We start from the raw sequence: 24,545 nt of genomic DNA on the forward strand, positions 1-24,545 counted from the left end.
TTGTAATTAATCCAAATTATTAAAATCTATATGCATACACTTATAATATTTTTATGTATACAATTTTAATTAGTAGGCTTTATATCTTTCTCTTTTTTTTCTCTTTTTCAAATAACTATGAAAATTTGAAAGTAGAAAACAAATATATTATCAAATTAAAGTACAACAATTCATTAGATGAAAAATAGTATTGAGAAGGAAAATCTTTTCTGGGATAATTTAAAAGGAAATTAATTATATTGTATTGTCAACAAAATTTGATTAAATCGATAAAAATTAAATATTTCACTTGTAAAATTTATACTAAATTTTGGTTACTTAATCTCTTAAATTATAGTATGATAGTAAATTAAAATTTCTTTCGACATCCGAATTAACTTCAAGTTATGAAAGTATAGTATTCAATTTTAAGGAATAATTTTCAGCTTCTTGATTTAGTAACTAAAAATGCTTTAAGAAGACACTAAGGTTGAAGATTGACTCTAATCTCCCTCCTCTCGCCTGTTACAAGGTTCTGCCTCCCTTTAAAAACCAAAAAAAAAAAAATTTAGGGAGTGATGATAGCTGGTGTTTTATCATTGAAAGAGCAACATGTAGAATTAGAAAACCTTGAAAACAGTGTAGTCCTTTACGGCTCTAATCCATTAGAAAAAAAGAAATTAAAAAAGAAATATAAAAAAAAAAGTTAAAAAAGAGGAAGCAAATTAGAGAAAGAATAGAAGTGGTAAACACCTAACCAGGTATTTAGCAGTCAAATCAAGTTTGCCAACGACCCTTCTATTCTCACGTGACAAAACTTAGATTTTCTTTAGAATACAGCAGAAAAAGGTTGAGTTTGTCAGACCCTTCCAAAATTAGTCAGACATCGCGGCCATGCTTTGATTTTCAATTGATGTGAAAGCTGCTGAATTGCAGTGCATCTGTAAAGCCATACCTAATTCTGCATCTCTATTTTATGAAATGTTTGCATTTGTCTTGAAAGTTGCCGACTAAGTTTGATTTTTTTGTCAACCATGATCCATGAGAAAGTTGCACTGTCTGATTCTAAATCCAAAAGAGGAATAAAAAAATCCAAAAAAGATCACTAAAGTGAAAGACAGTGAAAGAAAGAGAAAGAGAAAGAATCAAACCAACCTTCCACGGCGCTAATGGTTTCCAAGAGGGTGGCATAAATATACACGGAAGCTGTAGGTTTTTTGGGTAATACCCTGATTAAAAGACAAAACAATAGGGAAGGAAATGTCTTTGGGAGATCCTAATCAAGGCATGAGCAAGAGTACTACTAATTCATGCTTGTCTCCGAGGACAAAAGGCCCTGCTCCATTCTTATCCAAGACTTATGCTTTGTTAGAGGAATGTGAATACGAAGAAGAAGGTGCAGAAACAGCAGATAATAGCAAGAAAATCGTTTCATGGAATGCTGAAGGAACCAGGTTCGTGGTGTGGTCGCCTGCCGAGTTCTCAGAGCTAACTTTGCCTAGATACTTCAAGCACAACAATCTTTCTAGCTTCATTCGCCAACTTAATACATATGTGAGTGGCTATCTAGCTATTTGCTATAACAGTTTTTATTCCATTAACAATTTTTCATTAAAAAAAGAACCCTTTAAACATGCATAACATAATATTTTATATCCCATGATGAAAAATTAACAAGAAACAAGTGCTTTTGGTTCCTCCCCATGGTTTTTCATAGATTTTATCTGATGAAGCAAAGCAAAGTTATTTGATTGATTAGGTTTCAGTCTTCTTTTCTTTTTACTCTCCTCTTCTGATACGTCATGGAAAATGAACAAAAAAAAAATATTTCTGTTGCCTCAAGTATAACCTCTTATTCTCTGAATGCTCAATGATAAGACTAAAGCATGGATTCCATAGGTTTAGCCTATATATCATTTGCAGGTTTCATGTCAGTAGTATAATTTTGTAGCAGGGGTTTAAGAAAACATCATCCAAAAGATGGGAATTCGAGAATGAGAAGTTCCGGAGAGGTTGTAAGCATATGCTAGTGGAGATAACAAGGAAGAAAACCGAGGCAAGTGCGTTTCCTGCTTTCTTGAAGGCTTCTCATGAAGATCAGATAAATACCAGTGTCGAGGAAAATAGTAATCGTCAAACACTGATGGAAGAGAACGAGAATCTAAGGAGAGAAAAGGTGGAATTGCAGACGCAAATAGCCCAATTCAAAGCTCTAGAAATCAAGTTGTTGGATTGCCTTGCTCAACACATGGGAAATACTAATCACAAAGAGAGGAGGTTGTGCTAGCTAGTTAGTTGGATCTGGTTTCTCTTCTTCCTCTGCTTGAGAAAAAGAACAAAAAAGAAAAATGTTTTTGTTTAACTCTGCTTTTGCAGGCTTTTTCCCGAAAAAATAATCGATAATGTTCAGGAAATTTAGTCATTTTTATCTATGAAAATATCCCAAAATACAAGGCATGGACGAGGTTTAAGCTTTAGGGCTTCAGTACCGATAACGGACTTTCGAACTTTTATCATTTTACCAAGGCTCAAAGATGCAAATTCTGATATTACAGCAAAACTACTTAATCATAAGAACATTAGTAGAAGTATGAAGGCAAGATAACGTTTTGAAGTAATGTCAATCGACAAACATTCAACTTGGATGACTAGAAAGTCTGAAATTGAAGCCAAGGTTTGTCCCAAAGTATTATTTTAAACAAATTAAACCCACCCTAGGCAGACAGTTTAGCTTTCAGCTCACCATTGTGCCGCAGCTCCAGTACAATATCATAACCTCCTATAAGCTCCCCTTTGTAATAAAGTTGGGGAAAGGTAGGCCAGTTTGAGAAGACTTTCAATCTCTGTCTCACTTCGTCATCAGTTAAAATATCAAACGATCCAAAACTCACACCTTCCTTCCTTGGGGCACTAACTACTTTAGAGCTGAACCCACATCTCGGAGAATCGGGGGTACCCTTCATGAAGAGTATCACCAGTGAAGACGAAATCAAACTTCTCATACGGTCATCTAGAGTCTCTTTCTTAATGATGCCTTTCTCAGCTAAAACCTTTTATAAGTTCCCCACTTTTCTGAATTTTTAACACAATGTCTGACCCACCAACAGGATTACCTTTAATATACAGTGGCGTAAGTATTTAAATAGCAGTCGCATTAATGATTTTGATAGTATTGCATTTATCGTATTTTTAGATATAATAAAAATCATTAAAATTATTATAGTCATCACGATCGTAAATTTTTTTTGTATAATTTATTATAAAATATAATAATTATAATTATACAAACTCTTATTCAATGATTTTAAAAATAATTTATGACACTCTATATTTTTTATTTTTCAAAAAAATTATTCATAATTTTATTTAAATTATAATAAAATATTCATATTTGATCTATCCACAAAATTTTTCTTGATCAAGTTCATATTCAATATTAATTCTAAACAAATCAAATATTAACAAAACATAATATGTTAAATACTAAGCATCTATATTTAATAAAATTATAAACTTAAAAATATAATAATTTCAAATTCCATCAACTACAATTATTGATATATATTTCAAATTTTACTACATAATAGAATGACAACGAGGATCAAATTCTTTATCTTCACTTTGAGAGCTAAGTTAACTCCATCTCCATCCCTGTGATTTTTGTTTTTGATATATTTGAGGTAAATGATATATTTGAGGATGATACATTTGTGGTGGGAGATACATTTGTAGTAAATGATACATTTGAGGTGGAAGATACATTTGAGGAGGTGAATGATACATTTAAGGTGGATAATAACCATATGGAGGTGGATAACTATGAGGAGGTCGAAAATTAAGTTGTTCCGGTGGATAGTAACGTCCTTGAGTACTAGCAGATGATTCACTATACTCAAAGTTATTAGAATTTGATCTCTCACCTGAAGATGAAGAACCTTTAAAAATATCATAGTAGTGTTTCTTGGCTTTTTCTTTTGATTGAGCTATACGTGCACTTTGACCCTCACTAGATTTAGCAATGGATTTACTCTATACTCTGTCATATTAATGAAAAGTCCACCAATAGCAGCAAACCCAAATTCTCATTCAAGTGGGCTGTAAGGTCGATTTGCATCCATATTATCACCAAAATTCGCACCATTACTATCACCATCACCATCTAGACTTAAACCCCCTACCATCATCACTCTGACTTGGTGTTGGATTTGAACTTGAATGAAACACATTTCTTTCTTAAGATTGGCATGATTGTTTAACATTCATTTCATTATCAGAATTATCTGCGAGCAACCAATCAGAGTTTTGACCATCTAACAGAGGATTTTTTTTCTCTTGCAACCATTCTGTTAGTGGATCATTATTTTCAAAAATATAATCAAGGCTAATAGGATTAAAGCTATTGTTTATCTCATCAATGCTTATTTTTTTTTATGTTTTATCCTCAACCTCATGTTGTAATAAGTATATACAAGTTTATGAAGTCTTTCAAACTTCAATCTGTTTCTTGCTTTGGTGTGAATATAGCTAAATATGCTTCAATTACGTTCACAATTTGATGCAAATGTTATTTGACTAAGCACTTTGATTGCTAATTTTTGTAATTTAAGAACATAAGTATCATATATTATCCACCAGTCAATTGTATAAAATTATTTAAATTAAATTTGAATATGCTATACAATTAAATAATGTAAAAAAATTATAATTATTTAATTTACTATTTACTTGGATTCATTTGCTTTCAAGCTCTTTATGCCTGTGAAGTACCAAATGTTTCATGCTTGTCTCAAAATAAAAACAGCTACATCGATTGAAAATACAATAATAAATGAATGAATAAAAAATAATTCAATTTTTAATACATAAAATAAATGTTAAAGTTATAGAATAGTATTAAATACTAACTTGATTAATAATTCTGATTTGAGTATCTATCCAAGGTTCTAATCTTTTAATAATGACTTTTATACCTTCTAATATTTCTTTAAATACATTTGCAGAATGTTTACTCCAAATTAAAATTATGGATTTAGATAATAACCTAAACATAATTCATAACAATATTATATTAAAGTAATAAAAAAATAAATATATAAGTAATTTAAGTATAAAAAATAAACATATTTTTTAAATATCATCTATATTCTTGGTTTACTTACCAATTGAATGTAAGTCAGAGTGCATGAAACTCCATCTATTGTCAATAATCTTTTCATATTTAGCAGAATAACGATAATTTTGTTGAATTGCTTATTTAGCTCTATCCACAATCTCGTAAATAAAGCTCATTGTTGATTTTTCATCACCATCCACAAGGCACAACACTTTTACCAAAGACTCATAAACTTTTATTATATCGCTTGTTTTTTTCTAAAAATCTTTTCCCAAAATAATTTTTTTGGCTTCATAAGTAGGTCTTAATTTTTGTTGTCTCTATTTTTATTTTTTAAATTTTTATATATTCATTAATAAATTTTTACAGTAATATATTTTAAATTAATATTTTAAACAATGATATCATAAAAAGATGTTAGGTTTAAATAGTGATACTAATTACTAAGTACTAACCATTAAATTGAACATCTCTCTTTCAAATCTTGCTTTTGTCTCATTATTTCTTCTAACTGTTTGAAATGAATGATAAATCGAGTAAAAGCAAAATGAAGTATTTGCTTCCCTTATGTATATTTTTTCATCAAATTAACAGTCCAATATGATTATATATAAAACAAGTCACTTTCTTTGCATCACTTAAAACTTTTAGCACGTTTTTTTCTTGCTAATATCTTCAAGGCACAAGTCCAAACAATGAGTTGAACATGCTGTTCAATATAAATGTTTTCTTTTCTCCATTAGCCTTTTTCTTGCGGCCTTAAGTGCTGTCTCATTATCAGTGACTATTTGAACAATATATTTTTTCTCAATTTCTTCCATAACTTCATTCAATTATCTATAGTAAAAATTTACATCTTTACTATGAATACTTAAGATATCTACATATTTCCAAAAAATTATCCATTTATTACAGTAAACAGGAAATTAATTATATGCATTTAATTCAAACTATTGGTCCAACCATCACACATTAAAGTGACACCCAATTCATTCCAATGAGCTTTTAATCCATTAACCCATTCATGAACTTGTTAATACTCAGATTCTAAATGTACATCGAGACCTCATAAAGTGTTGAAAGTTTTACATGTTGATCAACTTCTGCTGTCACAGAAATCAAATTATGCAACCATGAAGAAATTGCTAACTAAAAAGGAAGTCGATCATATATAAAAAAATTTTGATACTAATTCACCCATATTTCTTCTTAATGTTTTTAAAAATGAATCACTTACTTTTAGTTGTCTTGAACTCTTACTTCTAACCAATTCAGGTATAGCTCATCTTAATGAAAATTCAGATTCATTTGGAGTTGGTATTTTTTTCTTCAAAATATTCAACAATTGAGCCATAAGAGCTTTGTCCCTTTTCATATATGTTACTCCAACCACTAGTTCTTTGTTTGAATTCTTATCTTTTGTATCACTCATGTTGTGATTGGATACTATCTCACATGGCTTGTCTAGTAGTGATGTTTTCATCAATAAATCCTTCATAATCATCTTCTCCTCTTAACTGTGATAAAAAATTTTTTTTCCTTTTGTTGTTAGTTTTTTTTATTTGCTTTCTTGAAAAAATTTCATCATACTTTCTCTTACTATATCTATTAATAATATAGTTAAAAAAAGAAAAAATTAATTGCACATGCTTTTGTAATTTTATAATTTTTATTAAGAAATTAACAATAATATTTTCAAAAGAATTATAAAAACATAACATACTAGTAACGTTGGGGCATGATGCAATATTATCAATTTTATGAGCAATATGTTCCTTGAAACATGTTATTCCTCCTTTTACAACTTTATCACAAAGTTTACATAAAATATTTTCTTTTATATTTGACACAAGTGTTTTAAAATGTCAACCTATATCATCATTTGGCGCGCCTACTACTCTTTTACTCAAGAACTGTTCACGTTGTAGCATACTTGCTATTTTGTATAAAAATAAAATAAATTTATATTTAGAAATATTAATATTATTTATTACATCATTAAAAATTGAATTTAGGCTAAATTTTTTAATTTTTAGTTTTTAATCTCAAGAATATTATTAAATAATTTAATCTTTTGATACATTAATTGATATAATTTTTTTATCACAAATAACTTTCAATAATTATCTAATAAATAGAATCTTCAATAATTACAAAAAAAATAACAAGAATTAATCTAATATCCAAAAAATTGATGACAATATAAATATCAAAACAACAAAAAAATTTATTAAATTTCATATACAAAATTATAAATCAATAAATAACACAATCAAAATATAATATTTAATTTTAATTAATTTTTATCTAACTTATACAAAAAAATTTATTAAAAATTTTCATCTAAAATCTCTATATATATCATATTAAATTATTAATCCCTTAATTTTTTTTAATTATACATATTCAATCCCTCTAATTAGATTTTATCTAAAAATTTTTCAAAAATTAAAACTTTTCAAACTTATATTTTTTATCTTTTAGTTTTTAATCTTAATAAGATTAATAAATCGTAAAACGCTAAATTTATTAAGTAACTTAATCCTTTTAATATACTAATTGATATAAATTTTTTATTACAAATTATTATCAATAATTATATAATAAATAGAATCTTCAATAATTACACAAAAATAATAAAAATTAATCTAATATCAAAAAAATTGACAACAATATAAATACCAAAACAACAAAAAAAATTATTAAATTTTAAATACAAAATCATAAATTAATATATAACAAAATTAAAATATAATATTTAATTTTAATTATTTTTCATCTAACTTATACAAAAAAATTTATCAAAATTTTTAATCTAAAATCTCTATATATATTATATTAAATTATTAATTATTTATTTTTTAATTATAAATTTTTAAAATCTCTAATTAAATTATCTAAAAAATTTTAAAAATTAATTATAAAATTAAATAAAAGATTCATCCCCTCAACCCCCCAACAGCCCCACCCCCCATTTCATGCATCCCCATCCAATCTCCCATCCACCCACATGCCCCAATATCCCCTAATTTTGTCTAATCCCAACAAACCAAACCCAGGTACCCAACTCACTTTTTTCTGTTCCTCTTTTTCACGCTTTTAAAGCTTGGCCTTTGAGAATCTTCTTTTTCTTTCTTTTTTTTTTCATCTCTCAATTTCTCTTGCATCCCTTCATCATTATCACTTACCTAATGCCTATCACTTGCCTAGTGCCTATAAAATACCTTATTCGTCTCTTTTAAACTCTCACAAAAACACATTATTTTACAAAAATTTTACAAAAAAAAAAAAATTTAACTTTCTCTTCTTACCTTCTTTGATCTTAAATATTGATTGAAAATTTAAAACTGATTTAAATTTAAATAATTTACAGATTGAGCTAGGATTGTTGCCAAAGTGCCGACTGAATGGTTAATAAATAATTTATCTATTTTCTAACTTGTTTTTAAATTGATTTTGATACTAAAGACCTAAGATTCTGAATTTTATTTTTTACTTTTACTTTTACTTTTGCAAGCTTATTGCTTTATTACGATGGTGTTGAAATTTTGTTTTTTTCTTGAATTGTTGATCCATGAGTAGAAAAACGAGAATAACAGCAATAACAGTTCATTATTGCTACTATTTCCCATTATGTCATTATTTTACAATCATTACACACCATTTTAAATGTGAATAAATTTATCAATCGTATTTTTTTCAAAAATGGTGACGGGTGGTGACACTATCATAATTTTATGATCGTTATTCTGTTATTAAACTGCTATTTGAATCTTAGCTTGGGGTACCTAGACCGATTTTAATAACTTTCAGCCATTGTCGAACTTTGTCATCTAATAAGATGTCAAAACCCTCCAAATCAACCTTCTCTTGTTTGAGGATTTCAACTACCTTGTGGCTGAACCCACACTTGGGCTCATCGGGCTTTCCCTTCATAAACAGCATAACCGGACTAGAATTAATCAAGCGTCGCAGCCGAGAATCTAGGTTTATACTCAATCCAGTGGGTTCTGAGATGCCACCAACTCCCTGTTTAGTCCCAATAATATCAACTCCATGATCTGAGAAAACTTCTTTCAATTCACCACTCTCATGCACGGCAATTGCTATGTCACACCCACCAAGAAGTTCTCCTTTGCAACAGAGTTGAGGAAATGTTGGCCAGTTAGAGAACTTACTTTAAACCCTCACGAACTTCGTTGTCTGATAGAATATCAAATGTCCCAAATTTGACCCTTTCCTCCTTCAAAATATCAACAACTTTCTGCTAAAACCACACTTGGGTTCCTCAGGGCTCCCTTTCATGAATAGCAGTAACGGATGAGAGTCAATCAGCCGCTGCAGTCGTTTATTAAGTGTGTCGCTGAGGCAAGGTTGCACTTGATTTCCCATCTGGGATGAACCATTTTCCTTTACCAAATCTTGGATTGTCTCAAGGACAGTGGGTCCAGTAGAGCTGCAGCTTCTACGTGGTTAATTGACCCAGCAACCTTGACAACTTTGTTGGCCAGACTGGATGGAACCACACCCTCCAATTTATCAACCACCTTACCAAACTGACAGAAACAACGGAATACATATGGATTCAGTATGGAAACAATTTCAATTTCAGAAAAAAGAAACGAATTCCTTTTTTACTTCAGAAATAACATCAAAAGCACGAGAAAGAGAAGTAACATAACAACTAGTTTACAGGCTGTTTGAAAAAAGGTGTATGATTGGTTATGCCAGCCTCAAACAATTGTAACTGGAAATATTATTTGCTTTTATTGAAAATGGAAGAGAGAGGTCAAAGGAAATTTTAGTTAAATGCCTATCGAGCCAATTGGTCCACCCTTCAGTACTGGCAAGATAAGCTTGGAGTGCATGACACATCCCTCGAAGGCATCCCTCGAGTCAATCCGTCACAATTTCACATCCAACCTTCCACATTTCCGTTTATGAAAAGCTACAGGGTAGAAATAGTCATAAATTTTCTTTCCATGGTCACTAGCACTGAATTATCTATCTCCCATACAAAATCTTCTTCTTTACCAAATGCAAGACTCCTAGCCTAAATCTACGTTGTAAGAACAAGCAGCTAATGATAATTTCCCACCCTATTTATTGAGAAAATAAGTATCAACTTGCAACATTTCACAATTTTTTTCCTCTTTTCTCCAAACACTGGCTCAGGGCATATTCATGAATTAAATCACTTTGTACTAGCATGCACGCATACAAAAACACGCATCTATCAAGTCAGGGATCACACCAGTATAGATAGGCAGCCTTGAGAAATCACCTTTTACCACCTATTGCCTTGGAACAGCTATAAAAGAGAGCAACAATATTCAATCATTATAAATCCACACCATAGCAAAAACTCTAGGGGTACTCATTCCAATCTGTATAGACTCAATAAAATTCAAAAGAATAGTTATATTTGACACCTTATTAAAGTTGTTTGAAACAAAGTTAATCCCACCAAGAGATTTACCTTGAAGAAGACAAAGAAAGGGACAGCAGAAACAGAGTATTCCTCAGATACTGAGGTTGTTCTTCTGCTTCTACCTGCAAAATATTCATAACCCACCAATCAAAAGATTTTAAAAAAGAAAAATAGAAACCAACAAAAAGAAAATCTAAAATTTTATTTGAAACAAAAACAAAAGAACATAATTGAGGGGAAGAGATGAGGAACCCTAAGGAAATGGGAGTTGGGGAAATCGGCGGAGAGATGGGAGAAGACTTGGTCCATGTGCTTGGAAGCGTCACACCAGGAAGCCCAGAAGTGAAGAACGAGCCGTGCGTTACTCTGTCACAGGCTATCAAGCTCACCCTTCGACTTCACATCTTTCACTGAACCACCTCCACCTCCTCACATTGTTATGTCACTCAATGAATTCTTCTCTGCTTCAAAGAGAGATTGAGAAAAGGAAGCTGACGGCGTAAAGACCAACAAAATTAAAAATTCCACTCTTTTAGATTCTTTTTTATGCTTTTTATCTTAGGCCACTGTAAGGTGCTTCTAAATACATTACAATTTTTTTCTTACACCTTTTAGTTTTTTTTTTTTTTTTAATAATAAAATTATTTAATTATTTCTTCACAGTTTTGGAATATTAATATTCGATAAATTTTATAATTCTTTAAAAATTCATTAATGAATTGCTATATATCTTATGGATTTTTAAAATTCATTTTCGCAAAAGGAGGAAGAGAAAGGGGTAGGAGTTCCAAACTTGAATTACCAAATTACCCTTATATAACAAGACCAGACAGACCGACACCCCTCCCCCAACAAAAGCTCAAACAAGATTCCAATTTCTTTTGTCGGAGACGAAGCGTTTGGAGAGAGACAAAGCAAGCAAAAAGTAAACGAAGAGAAAAATGATACCTCAGCAATGGGCTTCCCCATGTGGAAATCAGTGCACTCACAAATACGCTACTCTCATGCAAATTCCTTGTAAACTTTCCTTTTTTACGTTTCCTTCAATTTATTATCTTCCTCCTTTGTCTGCCTGCTAAACTTGCGTAATAGATCCGTGAATTTGCATTTTTTTTTAATGAACTTAGCTTGAATTGATTGCTTTTAATTCATTCTCTTTTTGTGTTTCTTGGTGTTTTATTGTGGGGGTTTCTTGAAATGATTTTGGGTAATTACTGTATGTTTGTTTCTGAATTTGGTTGTTTATTAATAATAATGTGAGCAATGATAGTGCTATACATTGGATATTAATTTCTTAAGCTTTGTGCATTTGTGTAATGAGATGTTTGAGGTTTGCTTTAATGATGATTGATTCATCTGAGAAATTTACTTGGGACTGATTGTTTGTCAACTGGCCGTTGACTCTGCTAACTATGGTGAGTTCTTGTAGGGAGAGTGTTTTGCAAAAAAGGGTGTGATGCGGATGGAGAGACATGGGAAGAATGTGAGTGATTTTGTTTCTATTACTGCTTATAATTTATAAACCATTTCCATGTAAAAGTTGTATGTTACATTGGATCTTATTTAATTTAATCAAATAGCTAAACGTCGGTGTTTTGAAGCTCCTTGTTCAGCCTTCCTTTGCGTATTTCATACTTGCAAGGAATTAGGCTCACTGAAGATCTGACTAAGACATGAGTTCTGGTTACAGTTTGAGCTTCATTTTTTTTATAGGAAAAATGAGGCAACTTATAATAAAGATAAAACAGTTCATTGAAGCAATGGTGACAATGGACCACACATTCTTAAAGTGGGTTCTTGAGAATGATGGTTCATTATTGATTAATGTATCAAGCATTCATTTCTCTACTTTTGTTCTCTTTAGAAAGATTTCATCAATTGGAAGAGTTCTTTAATCAACCCTAATGGATATAGTGTTATGCCAAGATACAGTAGAAAAGCAGCATGCCTTTTGCAGCTGATTATATCTTAAATTGCTAAGATTATGGGATTCTCAGGTTTGTCAGAGTGCAATGAGATATGCTATAAGGATCCTGTATTAAAGGACCAGCAATGGAGTGCTTACATTGATCGTTCTCCTGGAGCTGCCAATTACTCTGAGGTATTTAATCTTTTAGCCATTCTTTGCCCCATTTTATTACAGTCTAGATACTAGATTTTTCCATTTACTTCCAGTTTTTCATGTCTAACATGGTTGAACTGTTGTTTACTGAAGTCATTGGATTGTGATGTGTAGGTTTTTGTGTCTCCTTTTTATGAGCTGACTTGTTTGAAAGAATGGGAGTTATTATGAACTTCTGAGCATGCACTGTTCTCCAAATTTAGTCGATTTATTTCCTCTTTAGCAATCTAAAGTGCATAATCCTAGGAAAAGTTTGTGGCAGTTTCTGAGTTTGGTGTTCTCCACATTCTGTTATTCATAGAGGATTATTTACACTGGATTGCTATTGATTGTTAGTGTAGATAGGTTGAGGCACTAGGAACTGAGTCTTTATGTGTATCAAGAGTAATATTCTCCCTTGGATGCTTTTTAGGCACACTGGAGTTGATAACTAGTGATGCTGCTTGATTTTGTTTGGAATGTTTGGGAATTGCAATAAATTCAAACAAAATGTGGGATATATACTTTAGTGTGCAAAAAAGGAAATTCTCTGACAATGACATAAAACATTTCCCAGTAGCACCCCTAGCTACTGTTTTTATGCTTAGTAATGGCAGTTTCAATTTTTGTCTTGCGTCTAGACTTCATAAAAAATGGTATGCTTTTGCTGTTTGCAAGGGTTATTGTAGGAAGATGAGCACCATAGTCACATGGAGGCTTCTAATCCATTTATCCTGATTATGCTTTGCCTAATAAGCCACTTCCAAAGAATTAAGTTCGTGACATGAATGGTGTACATGGTAATGAGGCACTGAAGTAAAGGTAGAAAGTTCTTTGATTTAAATAACAGCAATACTTATTTGGGGCATGTACATTTGGTTTGGAGTTTGTTATTCAAGCATCTCATAATGCAAAGCACAAGGATGTATATACAGCACAGTTGCGTAAATGACAGGAATCTTTACCACAAAAAAGAAAAAGAATGATGAGAATGCCTAATACAGAATAGTGAAAGAAAGCACTATTTTTGCTTAATTATACTATTAATTTCATTGTTCTTCCTTTTCTGCGTACAGGAATGCTTCTATGCTTGTGTGGCTGGCTGCGGTTATAAGGTTGGTTTGTTCTCCTGAATTTGGAAGATTAGTCATTCGCTCTCTTCACCTATGTTGTATCGGAAATTTGATGTTTCTTTATATACTGCAGTTCGAAATTTGTAGACAGAAAGTCGATCAAGTCAGACCTAACAGACCGTTGCCACCCAAGCCTCCTCCAGTGGAGAAGCCACCAAACCCACCTGCCACTAAACCCAATGAACCAGCTGAAGATTTACCAAGTACATCAGCATAGCAATAGATGAAATATGAATTATGATTAAATTATACCTCAATAATCTTATTAGCTGAATTGGCTGCAAGGAGATTCATAGTGTTGCTGACCTACTACTATTGATTGATATAGTCTTGGGGCTGTTTTGGTGAAGAAGCATTTTTTGTTGCTTCTGTATTTTGTCCCCTTGTCGCCATAGTTAACCTTCAAATCAACTTCTAATTTCCTGGATCTCTACTAACTAAGATGTAAATGCAAATATACGATGTATCCTTCCAATTTATGATGACACATGGGAGCTTGTAGATATTTGATGATGTTCGGAATTACATTTTCTGAACGAAACTTTAGAATATTTTGCTCTGTAGATTTGATTGGACACGATACAAGTCATCGTGTTGGTTGCATTTGATTGTGGCTGATCTTTGTGAATGAAAATTTGGGTGCACAACAGATTGCAGGAGATGAGTCCCTCTGATTGCACAAAAGAAAGTTCTTTGTGCAGCATGTTGATATTCCTATCAAGTCAGTGGTAGTTACTATGAAATCTTTCGTTTGCCAGAGTAGAAGTAACATAATTAGAAGGCCTATTGGCTATAGCCCTATCTCAACCTTATTGATAAGGTTTTGGGGCAATAATCAGGCATTGGAGCTTGAGTTCCAAAAGATAACCGCTTTGGTGGTGACAGACTCGATTCGAAATTGACAATGAAATTTCCATAAATCAGAATTGTCAACTCTAAAATAATTATTCATATTTGTTGCTGCCCAGGATCGAACTGGGGACCTTTAGTGTGTAAGACTAACGTGATAACCACTACACCACAGCAACTTTGGATGCTTAAGCTTGGAAAATTTTATTTTCATTCTTGAAGGAATTTGGAATCAAAGTTTGCTAATTGTTTGCTAGTGAAGAAAGATGTAAAGCCAAGCAACAAGAAAACATACAGATAGCTTCCTAGAAGTTTCCTCTTTCTCTCAATCATTCCATCATCACTTTGTTTGACAATGGCATTCATTGTTTTTCACCGGTTCCTGTGGAAAATTAATGTACCGTTCCCCTATTAATTAGGAACATAAAATCCCACACATTTGGATTTCAAAAAATAAAACTGTAACTTATGTGTTTTTTTTTTTTTTTTTTATGAACTTTGATTATGCTTCGGTGAATTAATAGAGATTCTGATTTTAAATGCAAAATGAAGTTAGATTATGCAAAAATTTCACAGGCAAAACGGACCAAAAAGAAAAAATAAAATAAAATGTCACTGTTTCTTTGATTGACAAATGAACCACTGCCACACCAATTTCTCCTTGTCCTATATTCCAAAGTCTATAATGTCTAAGATCCCAAGAAGCTGCTTGTTAATGTTGAGATTATCCTGGTGTGATCAGAAATCAGCTAGGGTACTTCTTCTCATAATGGCAAGAATTATAAAATCTTGCATGCAATCAATCCTGAAAGGTGTTAATTCGATAATGGCAATGGTCGGTATTTCAATGATTTTGTATGGTGTTTGGATGGTAAGAGTTTGGCAGAGAGACATGGGAGGGTCATCATTTGATGACTTCAATTCTACTTCTCCATGGTAATTAGGCTCTTTTACGAGTTTTAACAAGTTTGTTCTTGCTCATGTTTCTGCTACTTTCATCCGCTCTTTCAGCCTAGTTTAGTTTGGGAGAAAGTTACAATTCTTACTTGCATTGATTACAAAAAAAGTGCAGGTTTATATACACTTTTCTGGTCACAGGCATCTGCTTATGCCTCCTAACATGCCTAGGCCATATTGCTGCTGATAGCGCGAATGGTTTTTGCCTTTTTTGGGTATCCTTTTTCAATGAATTTTCAGTCTAATGCCTCGTTGAGTTCCAGAACTTCTTTACTAATGCCTGTTTCCCATTTTCGAGAACTTTTACTATATTTGTGTTGTGATCCTTAAATGGAAGCAGTACATGGTGATCATCTCAGTGCTTCTCCTGGTAGAAACAGGAATTGCAGCTGATATACTCTTAAATTCTGATTGGGAGAAGGTATGTTTCCTTTGTGACTTTCCCTATTTGCTTCATTTAATCTCTCTTGCGTTTTAAGCATGTAGTTTGGTTTGCTGTCACTGATCAGGATTTACCTGAAGATCCAACCGGGAGGTTTCATGATTTCAAAGAATTTGTGCAGTCTAACATTGACATCTTCAAATCGATTGGCCTGATTATAATCTTAGGACAGGTAACTTAGTGCTATCTGTTGTTGCCAGATCTTATAAAACATTAATTTCATAAGTTATCTTAACTACATTGCTTTACTCTTTTGTTAACTTTGAAGACCTGATTAGCCTTTACTACTTCAGAACAGAAAATAAGAAGAATATTTATGAATTTAGATCTTTGGAGAAATCATCATGATCTAAAAGAAAGTTAAGTTCCAAACTAGTTTATTTTCAGCTGGTTATTTTTCCCTACCCTCCCTCTGCAGGGACTTTCAGTACTATCGGCCATGGCCCTCAGAGCCCTTGGCCCCAACCAATGCTCCAACTATGATAGCGATGAAGAATTCCTTCCAGCCAGGCTTCCCCTCATAAATAACCATGCTCAACAACCTGTTTATGCCATTGGAGATTCTCCCTTTCCCAACAAGAATGAAGCTTGGAATATTGTAAAAATTCTTTCATACTTCTGTTTCCTAAACGACTCTTTGTTTACTCCTGTTAGTGTTGTTTGATGCTATTATTGATTGATCATAAACAGGCCAATAAGTGAAAAGAGTAGCAGCAATTTTCTGTATCATTCACAAGAAGATATGAGAAGAGAGAAGCAAATGAAAGCAGAACACGCCATGAAAATGCAACGAAGCTAGGAGCAGTCTTGACCCCCATCCAAGCACATGAGTTTCAGCAATGAATTGGAGTGGTTAAAGCTGCATTCTAAAAGATAATAGGATTGATTACTCAATGTTTTGCATGCATCTATATGCTTCGTTTTTATTATTTACGCTTAGAACATGATTTAACTGGCCATGGGATAATTATATAATCTCTTCATAGCCTGAGATAACGTGTTTTTAAAATAAATTGTGATTCCTGTGAACTTACTGATATTGTATACCCAAAAAATGCTAAAAAAATCTCTAATGACGAGCACAAACAGGTATAATCCATCGATTCAATAAGCAAATTTTATGTTTGATCTAATTCTACCAGGGCATGGAGCAATTTTCACATTGATCTTCCAACTCTTTCTTTCTCAATTATTTGAAGATTTATACAGCAAAAACAACTTCATTTCTTTTTCGTTTTTCAGTTTTCTTTATCATGCCTTTCAAGTTTCACCTTAATTTCAAAACCAAAACTTCAGGAAGTTGATGAATACCCATTACGCTATTCTTGATGAATTTTAAGGTAAAACTACTTAAATAGAAACTTGATTCCTCTTTAATGTTACGATAACAAAATTGAGATAAGAAATGTAGTAACCCCATAATAATGGCGGACAAGGAAACGAGAGCTAATGGGGAAGCACCTATTCGGATTTTCTTGAGAGCTTCCTCTTCATTCGACTGAAAGGCCCAACGGTTTGATCCATGACATACATGTAAATAACCTGGCTCCAAGATTTATATGACTCTAAGCCCTCATAATATTCTGGTGCAATCTCCTTCACCTTGTAAAGCTTGTTTCCAGGAATCCTTGGGAAATCATGGTGCTCATTATGATAGCCAACGCTCCATGTCAAAAGATTGAGGGGACCATAGTAAGAATATGTCTCTTGGTCAGGCTTGAATACATAATGCTCAGATATGAAATGGCCGGCCATTGGGTGCATTCCACCCCCAACAAATGTAGAAAGGATCAAATAAGCAAAAGATTTCGAGCTCCAAAAATAAACTACGGTGGCATCAAGAGCAATCTGAATAAACAAGTTGATGAACTCCCAATAACCAGGGGGCTTTGGTTTGAGAAATAGAGGGCGGAGCGCGTAGAAGAAGAGCTGGAAGATGACCCATATGGCTTTTGAGACAATATTAGTCACAAGATGGGCTTCAGTATAACTTGGGACATCCATATCTATGCCATCTACCCCTTGGAAACGATGATGCTCAAGGTGATACTTCTGGAAAGTGACAGACATGGGCACACCAATAGGGAGGTTAGCAAAAATCCCAAGCCAACGATTGTAGACAGGAGTGGAGAAGGCCAGATTGTGGCTGAGCTCATGGATGGCTAAGAATAGGTTGTGGTTGAGGAAAGAGCCAAAGAAGTAGGCAATTGCCAATATCTTCAGCCAGCCAGCATCATGCAGGGTAGTTGCGGTCCACAGCTGAAGAAAAACAACCACACTAATCTGCAATGCCGCGGTTTCAAGGACATGAGTATGCACATATTTCTTTATATTCATTGACACCATTCACTTCAAATGGATCTATCATTTGACAGTTCTCAAGCAGACAAGGCCAGCAATTGGGGAAGAAAAAGAGGGAAAAAAACAAAAGAACAGATGCATTCCACCACCCAACTTGAAGTCCATAAAAGAGACAGATTCATGTCAACCACACACAAAAAGATTAAAAAAAAGAATGAAGCATAAAGGATATAAAAAACAATAAAAACCCACGAAATTAAATATCTTAAAGAGGCTGATTCCTATCAATGTGACTCGAAAGATGACTTCTTTAGTTAATCCCAAAAAGGGAAAAAGAAAAAAAGAAAGACCCAGATTCACATTGAGGATAATAACAAAACAGAGAAAAAAATAAATCAAAATCAATGATTTTACCCAGTGGCATTACTCCGGATCTAAAAGCTTAAAACAAACAAATATAAAAATGAAAGGAACGACAAGAAAAAGATGTAAACTTTATCGGATACCTTGAGGAAAGCCAAGGGATCAGGGCCAAAGAGCTCTCTGATTTGAGGGTACTGAGAGAGGATCTGACGTCTCCTTGAAGCATGAGGCTCATCTGTATATGACCAGAAAAAGTCATTTGCCATTACTAATCCTTCTTTCTCTTCCTCTCTCTCTTCCCCTCTCCCCATTTCCCTCTCTTTACAAACCCTTTGTTTATCTTTCCTTCCTTTTCTCTTCTTCTTCAGATAAAGAATTTTTGTTTGCTGCCTGTTTAGAATGTTTTTCCTTTCTTATACAACAGTCATAAATTTAATGCCTAAAAAAAGGGGTTTTCTTGTTTTTGCAAATTTCTCAATCACTAAAATTTTAGGAGCGTTTTCTCAAAAGAAATTAAGGAGCGTTAAAATGACGGTGATCATGGAGTTTTACCGCTTTATAACTTGAAAATACAGTTTGGATTGACTCTCTTTTTATTTGGTTTTTTTTCTCTTTTGCCAACTGTAGAGTTTATCTTTTATCGTGTTTCCAGCAAATAAATATAAGGCCCACTTTGCAATGGCGTTAGATACACAAGAAAACAAAAACCATTTACTGATTTAACAGCAAATTCGACTACAAATAGTAAAATACTGCTACAAGCCAGGCTGTAAAGAAAAGCTACAAAAAGAATGACCAATTAGAAAATGAATATAGCAGATGGACTTTGGCATATGATGTCAAACCATGACCTGGTTTATGTTCAAACCTCAGTAACAGACACTACCATCCCCATGCAACATGCAATCATCGTTCAGCCGGATCCCTATGTATTCAAGTTGTTGAACACATTCCATGAATCGTTTCCCGTATTACTGTGTTCTATCAATTCTTTTTCAGGACTACAAACCTCAAAAGACAGCAAGCACCGAAAAAAAAGAGTAAAATGCAGATATGAGAGAAAATGATTTAGCAAAGATTTTAATCATCAAGCTTTAGGCTATACAAGCATGTACATATGTAGCAAATACAATTTAAGGGCTCCTAGATGAACTGCCTCAACTTCAGCACCAGCCCACAATAACTCGGGCATGGTTTTCCCTTCTGGTGAGAAGTGTGACGAAAGCACTGCAATACTAGCTGATCTAAATTTGCCAAATCCAGCAATTTGGACTTTTTATGTAATCAAGAGAAATCGAGCAGGAAATACTCAAGCCACAGAGAAGATATTTTAGAATGTACTTATCACCTTAGGTGGGAATCATAAGTATCAAAAATGGTATCAGGGACAATCAGTGGCAACTTATCTATATACATGAAAAGCCTTCTAAGATTCTCCCTCGTCAGTGTGGCCATGTCAATTATATCCCTGCTGTCTGTATATACCCAGAGATCCCCAGAGTTTACTCTCTTGAGACTATCTCGACAGAAGGGGCATGACTGTGATCTTGATCGCCTGCAATTCATTGCAACAGATCCTTATTATTGTCCAAAAAAAAAATCTATTATTTCATAAGAAAAATAAGAAACCCAAGAATCAGTGAGTGGGAAACTAGCACTTAGATTAGACGCATCATAATTATACGACTAGCCAAGATTTTAAGGCAACCTGCAGGTAGCCCATTCATTGACTATTTCCTAAAACCAAATAAATTGAAAACAGTTCACGGATTCTAAAAGAAAAACAAGAGACAGCATTACAAAGTTATTACAGATTACTGGATACCATATTACAAGCACCAATACTTTTCAGCTCAACTTTCAGTTGTTCAGATCTTTGATCATACCAGAAGAGGCGATGCCTGACAAGTACAGTAGATACTAGGAAACTATATTAAGCATACCGTGAGTCTACCTAGAAAATTTACTGGGTTATTGCTGCAGAACACTATCCAAGTTAGATTCAACGGTGCTCCTTTACATTTAAAGGGAATGAAAAAATCATCTTTAGATATCCCAGACCAGTCAGTAATCCTGTCTAGTTGAACCACAAAAAGTGTGAGGTACAAGTTTTACTTAAGTGGTAAAGCAATTTGCTTAACCCCAGACACCTACTGAGTGATGGCATCAACAGTTTTAAAAAACCCAATTCACAAATTTAGATATAGAGTTTGAAAACCAGTATGATGTTCAAGTCAAGACACTAGATAGAAGACCCAAAAACATTCAAAAGCAACTGGGACTACTGGATGACATGTATGGTTCCCTCTTACAAAGAAGCAAGTAAAATTATATTCTCCATCTACATGATGATGCATGGCTAATATTGATGTAAAAAAAAAATCAAGTAACTGCTTTAAGCAGTGGAAAGATATAAAATATGAGAAGCAAAAAAGAGAGGGATGAGGGGATAAAGGCAGGGAGAGAAAGAATACCATTGACGGTAACATTTCACGCACATGGCATGGTTGCAGTTTGGCAGCACAATTTTGCTGTTCATCTCCATGCATATTCCACATTCTTCTTCTCTTTCAACATCAACATCAGTAAGCTGCCTATACTCTTCATCTTCTCTTCTCCGGTACCTTTCCATGCACACTGCTTTCTGTTTTTTATCTTCAGTATCAGTGACACCCCTATGAAGTTGCAGTAAAGAGGGATAGATAACAGCTGGACACAGTAGGAATTCGGAAGCATTAGGATAACTCGGAGTAAGATCTACATTCTACATGTGCACCAAAACACTCAGATTGTGATAGATACCATAGAACTCTCTCATGCTTGCTTTCCTTTCATGTGTAGACATGGTGGTAGTTCCATCCACATAAACCTGCAGAATGGCATACCATGATGAAAACAGCTAATTTTCATGATTAAAGCATGAGCCAAACACGAAGTAACAAAATATAACCTTGTAAATTAGTATTCTTAACAGCCCAAGGGCTCCTGCAAGTTGACAGTCAGTCCACTGCACCAAAAATAAGAAGAAGTGTGCAGCTGGACTGAATGACATTCTCATTTGAAGGCATTCACCATCATACTCCCTTGGAAAATCTGAAGCCCTGCACTTTGCATTGCATGATGGGCATTGAAGCAGAATGAGAAGAACATAATTAAAATATTAAGAAATATGGGTCATAATATATTGTTGAACACGCACTGCCGCAGAGAAGAACTATGCAGGACGGTTAACAACTATGGTTTCTTCTAACAGTTCACTCCTATCCAAGGGCTCCAGTTCAAAAGAACTGTATTAGCTACTTTTAGGACCCCTGTTTCAGTAACCACAAAGAAAGCATAGCTCATCCAAGATGTAAGGTATTCATTTCTTCTGGCCTTCAACATCAAGAAAAAAAGAAAGCCCAGGAACTTAACCAACCATAGTCTTAAAAATAGTACTTACTAACTTATTCAATTTACAAGCAATTTACATCAACTCTATGGATCAGTTTAACAAATAACAACCCAAAAAGCACAATGTTAGATGGAAAACGGTACAATCAAGTGGAACCCATTGGCCAAGTGAAGTTAGATGGAAAAAATCTAAATCTTTGCAATCTCTGAAAAGAAACCTTGCACTCTTGTGCTGCTCTGTCAACAACCAAAATTTATTTTTTTTCCTTAGAAAAAGGGCAAATAATCAAATATAGAGGGGTGAAAATCAAATGTCTTAGCTAAGATCAGTAAAAGAGAAAGAACTTTGGGCACTTTGGGCAAGTCTTTCTTTTTTTTTTATTATTCTTAAAAGTCATAATGAAAGAAACAATTCTTACAGGTAACCTACGCTAACATTATGCTGAACAATGAAAATAGAATTCACAACCATGATCTGCAAACCAATGTTTTAAATTTATCAAAAAACAAAAGGTTGCTCTGTTTTTTTGGAAAACAAAAGAAAAGTTTTAAGCTTGATGAACTGTAGCATTCATCCAAAGTCCAAACATAAAATAAAGCAAAGACAATCAAAAACATCACTAAAAAAGAACCCAAACCGCAAAAAAAGGACTTACAGAGTATTAGCATGTTGGATATCAGCTTCAAGCACTTTAAGAGAGTCCTTGAACGACTTTCGCATAGAACCTATGTACATTTCCCCCCACCCACTACCAAAACAAAACCCAATTTCCGATCAATCCTTCCCTCAAAATCAACCCAAAAGAAACCCTAATTTCCTTCTCCAAGCTAGTTTTACACAGGATCTCTGGGTTTTCTTATCTCGCTGCTTCTCTCTCTCTCTCTCTCTCTCTCTCTCTCTCCCTCTCTCCCTCCCTATCTCTATCGCTTTTGATGGGTGGTTGTAGGTGGCGGTAACAGTACCTTCTATTCTCATCGTGAAAGTGAGGGCAAGAGTGCTAAAAGTAGACACGTGGACTATCCTCTGTCGTGGAGTGTCCAAATCTAAATTTATATATTATCTATATCCATATTTTATATTTCTTTTTATTTACCGATTGATCTGCTTCATCTCAGCTTTGCTTTCGGTAGCTGTTGTTCTACGCACTCGCCCAACATTGACATTTATTTACTTATTTATTGCCATTTTTGTATTTTTCATTTCCAAAATTGTCTTCTTCTTTTTTTCTGGGTATTAATTTTTTAATTTTAATAAGTAAATACACTTATCCGTTGGTTTGAAAAAAAAATTCAATGTATCAAATTGATATAAAACAACACGTTCTTTAAATTACTTGAAAAAAAAAATTAAATTCAGACAAAATCGTATTGGAAAAAATATTTATAATTAATTATCACAATTGTTTCAATTAAAATTTAAAAATATGAAAAATCAGTGTCGTAATTATGAAAATTTACCAAATTATATGCATAAGTTTTTTTTTTTTTTATGAAATGATAATAATGTTTTTCTTAGTTTGGCCCAAAGAAACCACTTTCAGCTAAAAATAATGTTAAAATTATGCGAGGATAATACATATTAATGCTGCTCATTGTTAGGTAAAGACGAATAGAAATTGACACTATGTATGTCAAATGTCAATATGATGAAAGATTAATCAAGCAACTATGATTTTAAATAATTATTATACTAGTACTGATTGGTCATCTAGAGAAGTATCTCTAGCCACTAGTTTGCTCCTATCATAATATAATTTTTTATTTAAAAATAAATAAATTTTGAATTATGTTTAAAAAATAACAAATTATATGATAATTATTGAGTTAAATGTTGGACCGTGTTGTAACGAAATTGTTAAAAGTATCAATTTTTGATATTTTATATAGTAATTTAGGTGAAATTAATTGGAAAAAAAAGGGAAAGTAATCCCTTATTAAGATGTAATGTATTAGATTATATAGTACTACTAAAATTTGATACTTAAACCATTAGCAATGTGATTAGCTAGCCCTTCTCGTAATTAGAAATTAAGGTAGCATTCGATTTTAGAAAATAGAATTATTTTTTATTTTTTATTTTTTGAAAAATAAAAAAAATAAATGAAAACATATTTGATAATTAAAAATAAAAATAAAAAAATGAGTTAAAATATGAAAACGAAAAAAAATATGTTTTCAATTATGAAAACAAAAAATTTATTTTTTTTGTATTTTGCAAGTTATCATATTTAAACACTTTTTAATATCATTAATTAATAAATATATATTATATTTATAATTAGATGCCATTAATAATAATATTATTGAATATTTTATTTATTTCCTTATTTTTACATTTTAAAAAATTAATTTTTATTTTTTCTTATCAAATATAATTTTTTTAAAAATTAAAATTTAAAAATTATTTTCAAAAAAATAAAAATAAAAAATATTTTCTTAAATCAAACAAAGCCCAATACTTTCTAAAGTTTATAAATATTTAG

The 24,545-nt window shown here is 32.6% G+C and overlaps 5 protein-coding genes, 1 non-coding gene and 1 pseudogene across 9 annotated transcripts; 3 read left to right on the forward strand and 4 right to left on the reverse strand.

Annotated features, from left to right (window-relative positions):
* Positions 1–1,093: 1,093 nt before the first annotated feature.
* On the forward strand, positions 1,094–2,411 carry LOC111278702 (heat stress transcription factor A-5-like). 2 transcript variants are annotated; one of them, XM_022865328.2, is made up of 2 exons: positions 1,094–1,533; positions 1,931–2,411. In XM_022865328.2, exons 1-2 carry the CDS (start codon positions 1,240–1,242, stop codon positions 2,264–2,266), a joined length of 630 nt encoding a protein of 209 aa, XP_022721063.1. In that variant the 5' UTR covers positions 1,094–1,239; the 3' UTR covers positions 2,267–2,411. The 2 variants fall into 2 exon arrangements, with proteins under 2 accessions (XP_022721063.1, XP_022721064.1); XM_022865329.2 differs by having other exon boundaries at positions 1,101–1,533; positions 1,934–2,411.
* Positions 2,412–2,534: 123 nt separating this feature from the next.
* On the reverse strand, positions 2,535–10,958 carry LOC111278648 (monothiol glutaredoxin-S17-like; annotated as a pseudogene). Its single transcript, XR_016344150.1, has 4 exons — positions 10,776–10,958; positions 10,572–10,645; positions 8,871–9,648; positions 2,535–3,106 (listed from the first exon to the last, which is right to left on the reverse strand). The product of XR_016344150.1 is annotated as a monothiol glutaredoxin-S17-like (transcript).
* A 343-nt stretch (positions 10,959–11,301) lies between these two features.
* Positions 11,302–14,260, forward strand: LOC111278649 (uncharacterized). Its single transcript, XM_022865275.2, has 5 exons — positions 11,302–11,540; positions 11,953–12,006; positions 12,521–12,624; positions 13,701–13,739; positions 13,831–14,260. The coding sequence occupies exons 1-5, from the start codon at positions 11,465–11,467 to the stop codon at positions 13,972–13,974; spliced, it is 417 nt and encodes a 138-aa protein (XP_022721010.2). The 5' UTR covers positions 11,302–11,464; the 3' UTR covers positions 13,975–14,260.
* A 452-nt stretch (positions 14,261–14,712) lies between these two features.
* TRNAV-UAC (transfer RNA valine (anticodon UAC)) lies at positions 14,713–14,785 on the reverse strand. The gene has a single exon. It is a non-coding gene; the product is annotated as a tRNA-Val (tRNA).
* A 343-nt stretch (positions 14,786–15,128) lies between these two features.
* On the forward strand, positions 15,129–17,034 carry LOC111278186 (tetraspanin-19-like). Its single transcript, XM_022864741.2, has 6 exons — positions 15,129–15,542; positions 15,679–15,778; positions 15,904–15,984; positions 16,073–16,177; positions 16,424–16,603; positions 16,696–17,034. Exons 1-6 carry the CDS (start codon positions 15,241–15,243, stop codon positions 16,705–16,707), a joined length of 780 nt encoding a protein of 259 aa, XP_022720476.1. The 5' UTR covers positions 15,129–15,240; the 3' UTR covers positions 16,708–17,034.
* A 304-nt stretch (positions 17,035–17,338) lies between these two features.
* On the reverse strand, positions 17,339–19,225 carry LOC111278185 (sphingolipid delta(4)-desaturase DES1-like). Its single transcript, XM_022864739.2, has 2 exons — positions 18,813–19,225; positions 17,339–18,288 (listed from the first exon to the last, which is right to left on the reverse strand). Exons 1-2 carry the CDS (start codon positions 18,978–18,980, stop codon positions 17,467–17,469), a joined length of 990 nt encoding a protein of 329 aa, XP_022720474.1. The 5' UTR covers positions 18,981–19,225; the 3' UTR covers positions 17,339–17,466.
* A 498-nt stretch (positions 19,226–19,723) lies between these two features.
* Positions 19,724–23,259, reverse strand: LOC111278187 (E3 ubiquitin-protein ligase AIRP2-like). Of its 2 annotated transcripts, none has more exons than XM_022864742.2 (5): positions 22,719–23,259; positions 21,620–21,770; positions 21,472–21,538; positions 21,144–21,378; positions 19,724–20,224 (listed from the first exon to the last, which is right to left on the reverse strand). In XM_022864742.2, the coding sequence occupies exons 1-5, from the start codon at positions 22,796–22,798 to the stop codon at positions 20,014–20,016; spliced, it is 744 nt and encodes a 247-aa protein (XP_022720477.1). In that variant the 5' UTR covers positions 22,799–23,259; the 3' UTR covers positions 19,724–20,013. The 2 variants fall into 2 exon arrangements, with proteins under 2 accessions (XP_022720477.1, XP_022720478.1); XM_022864743.2 differs by having other exon boundaries at positions 21,620–21,775; positions 22,719–23,254.
* Positions 23,260–24,545: the final 1,286 nt, after the last annotated feature.

The sequence above is a fragment of the Durio zibethinus genome, chromosome 8, assembly GCF_047325235.1.
Source record: "Durio zibethinus cultivar Kanyao isolate XHJ-2024 chromosome 8, ASM4732523v1, whole genome shotgun sequence".
NCBI lineage: Eukaryota > Viridiplantae > Streptophyta > Magnoliopsida > Malvales > Malvaceae > Durio > Durio zibethinus.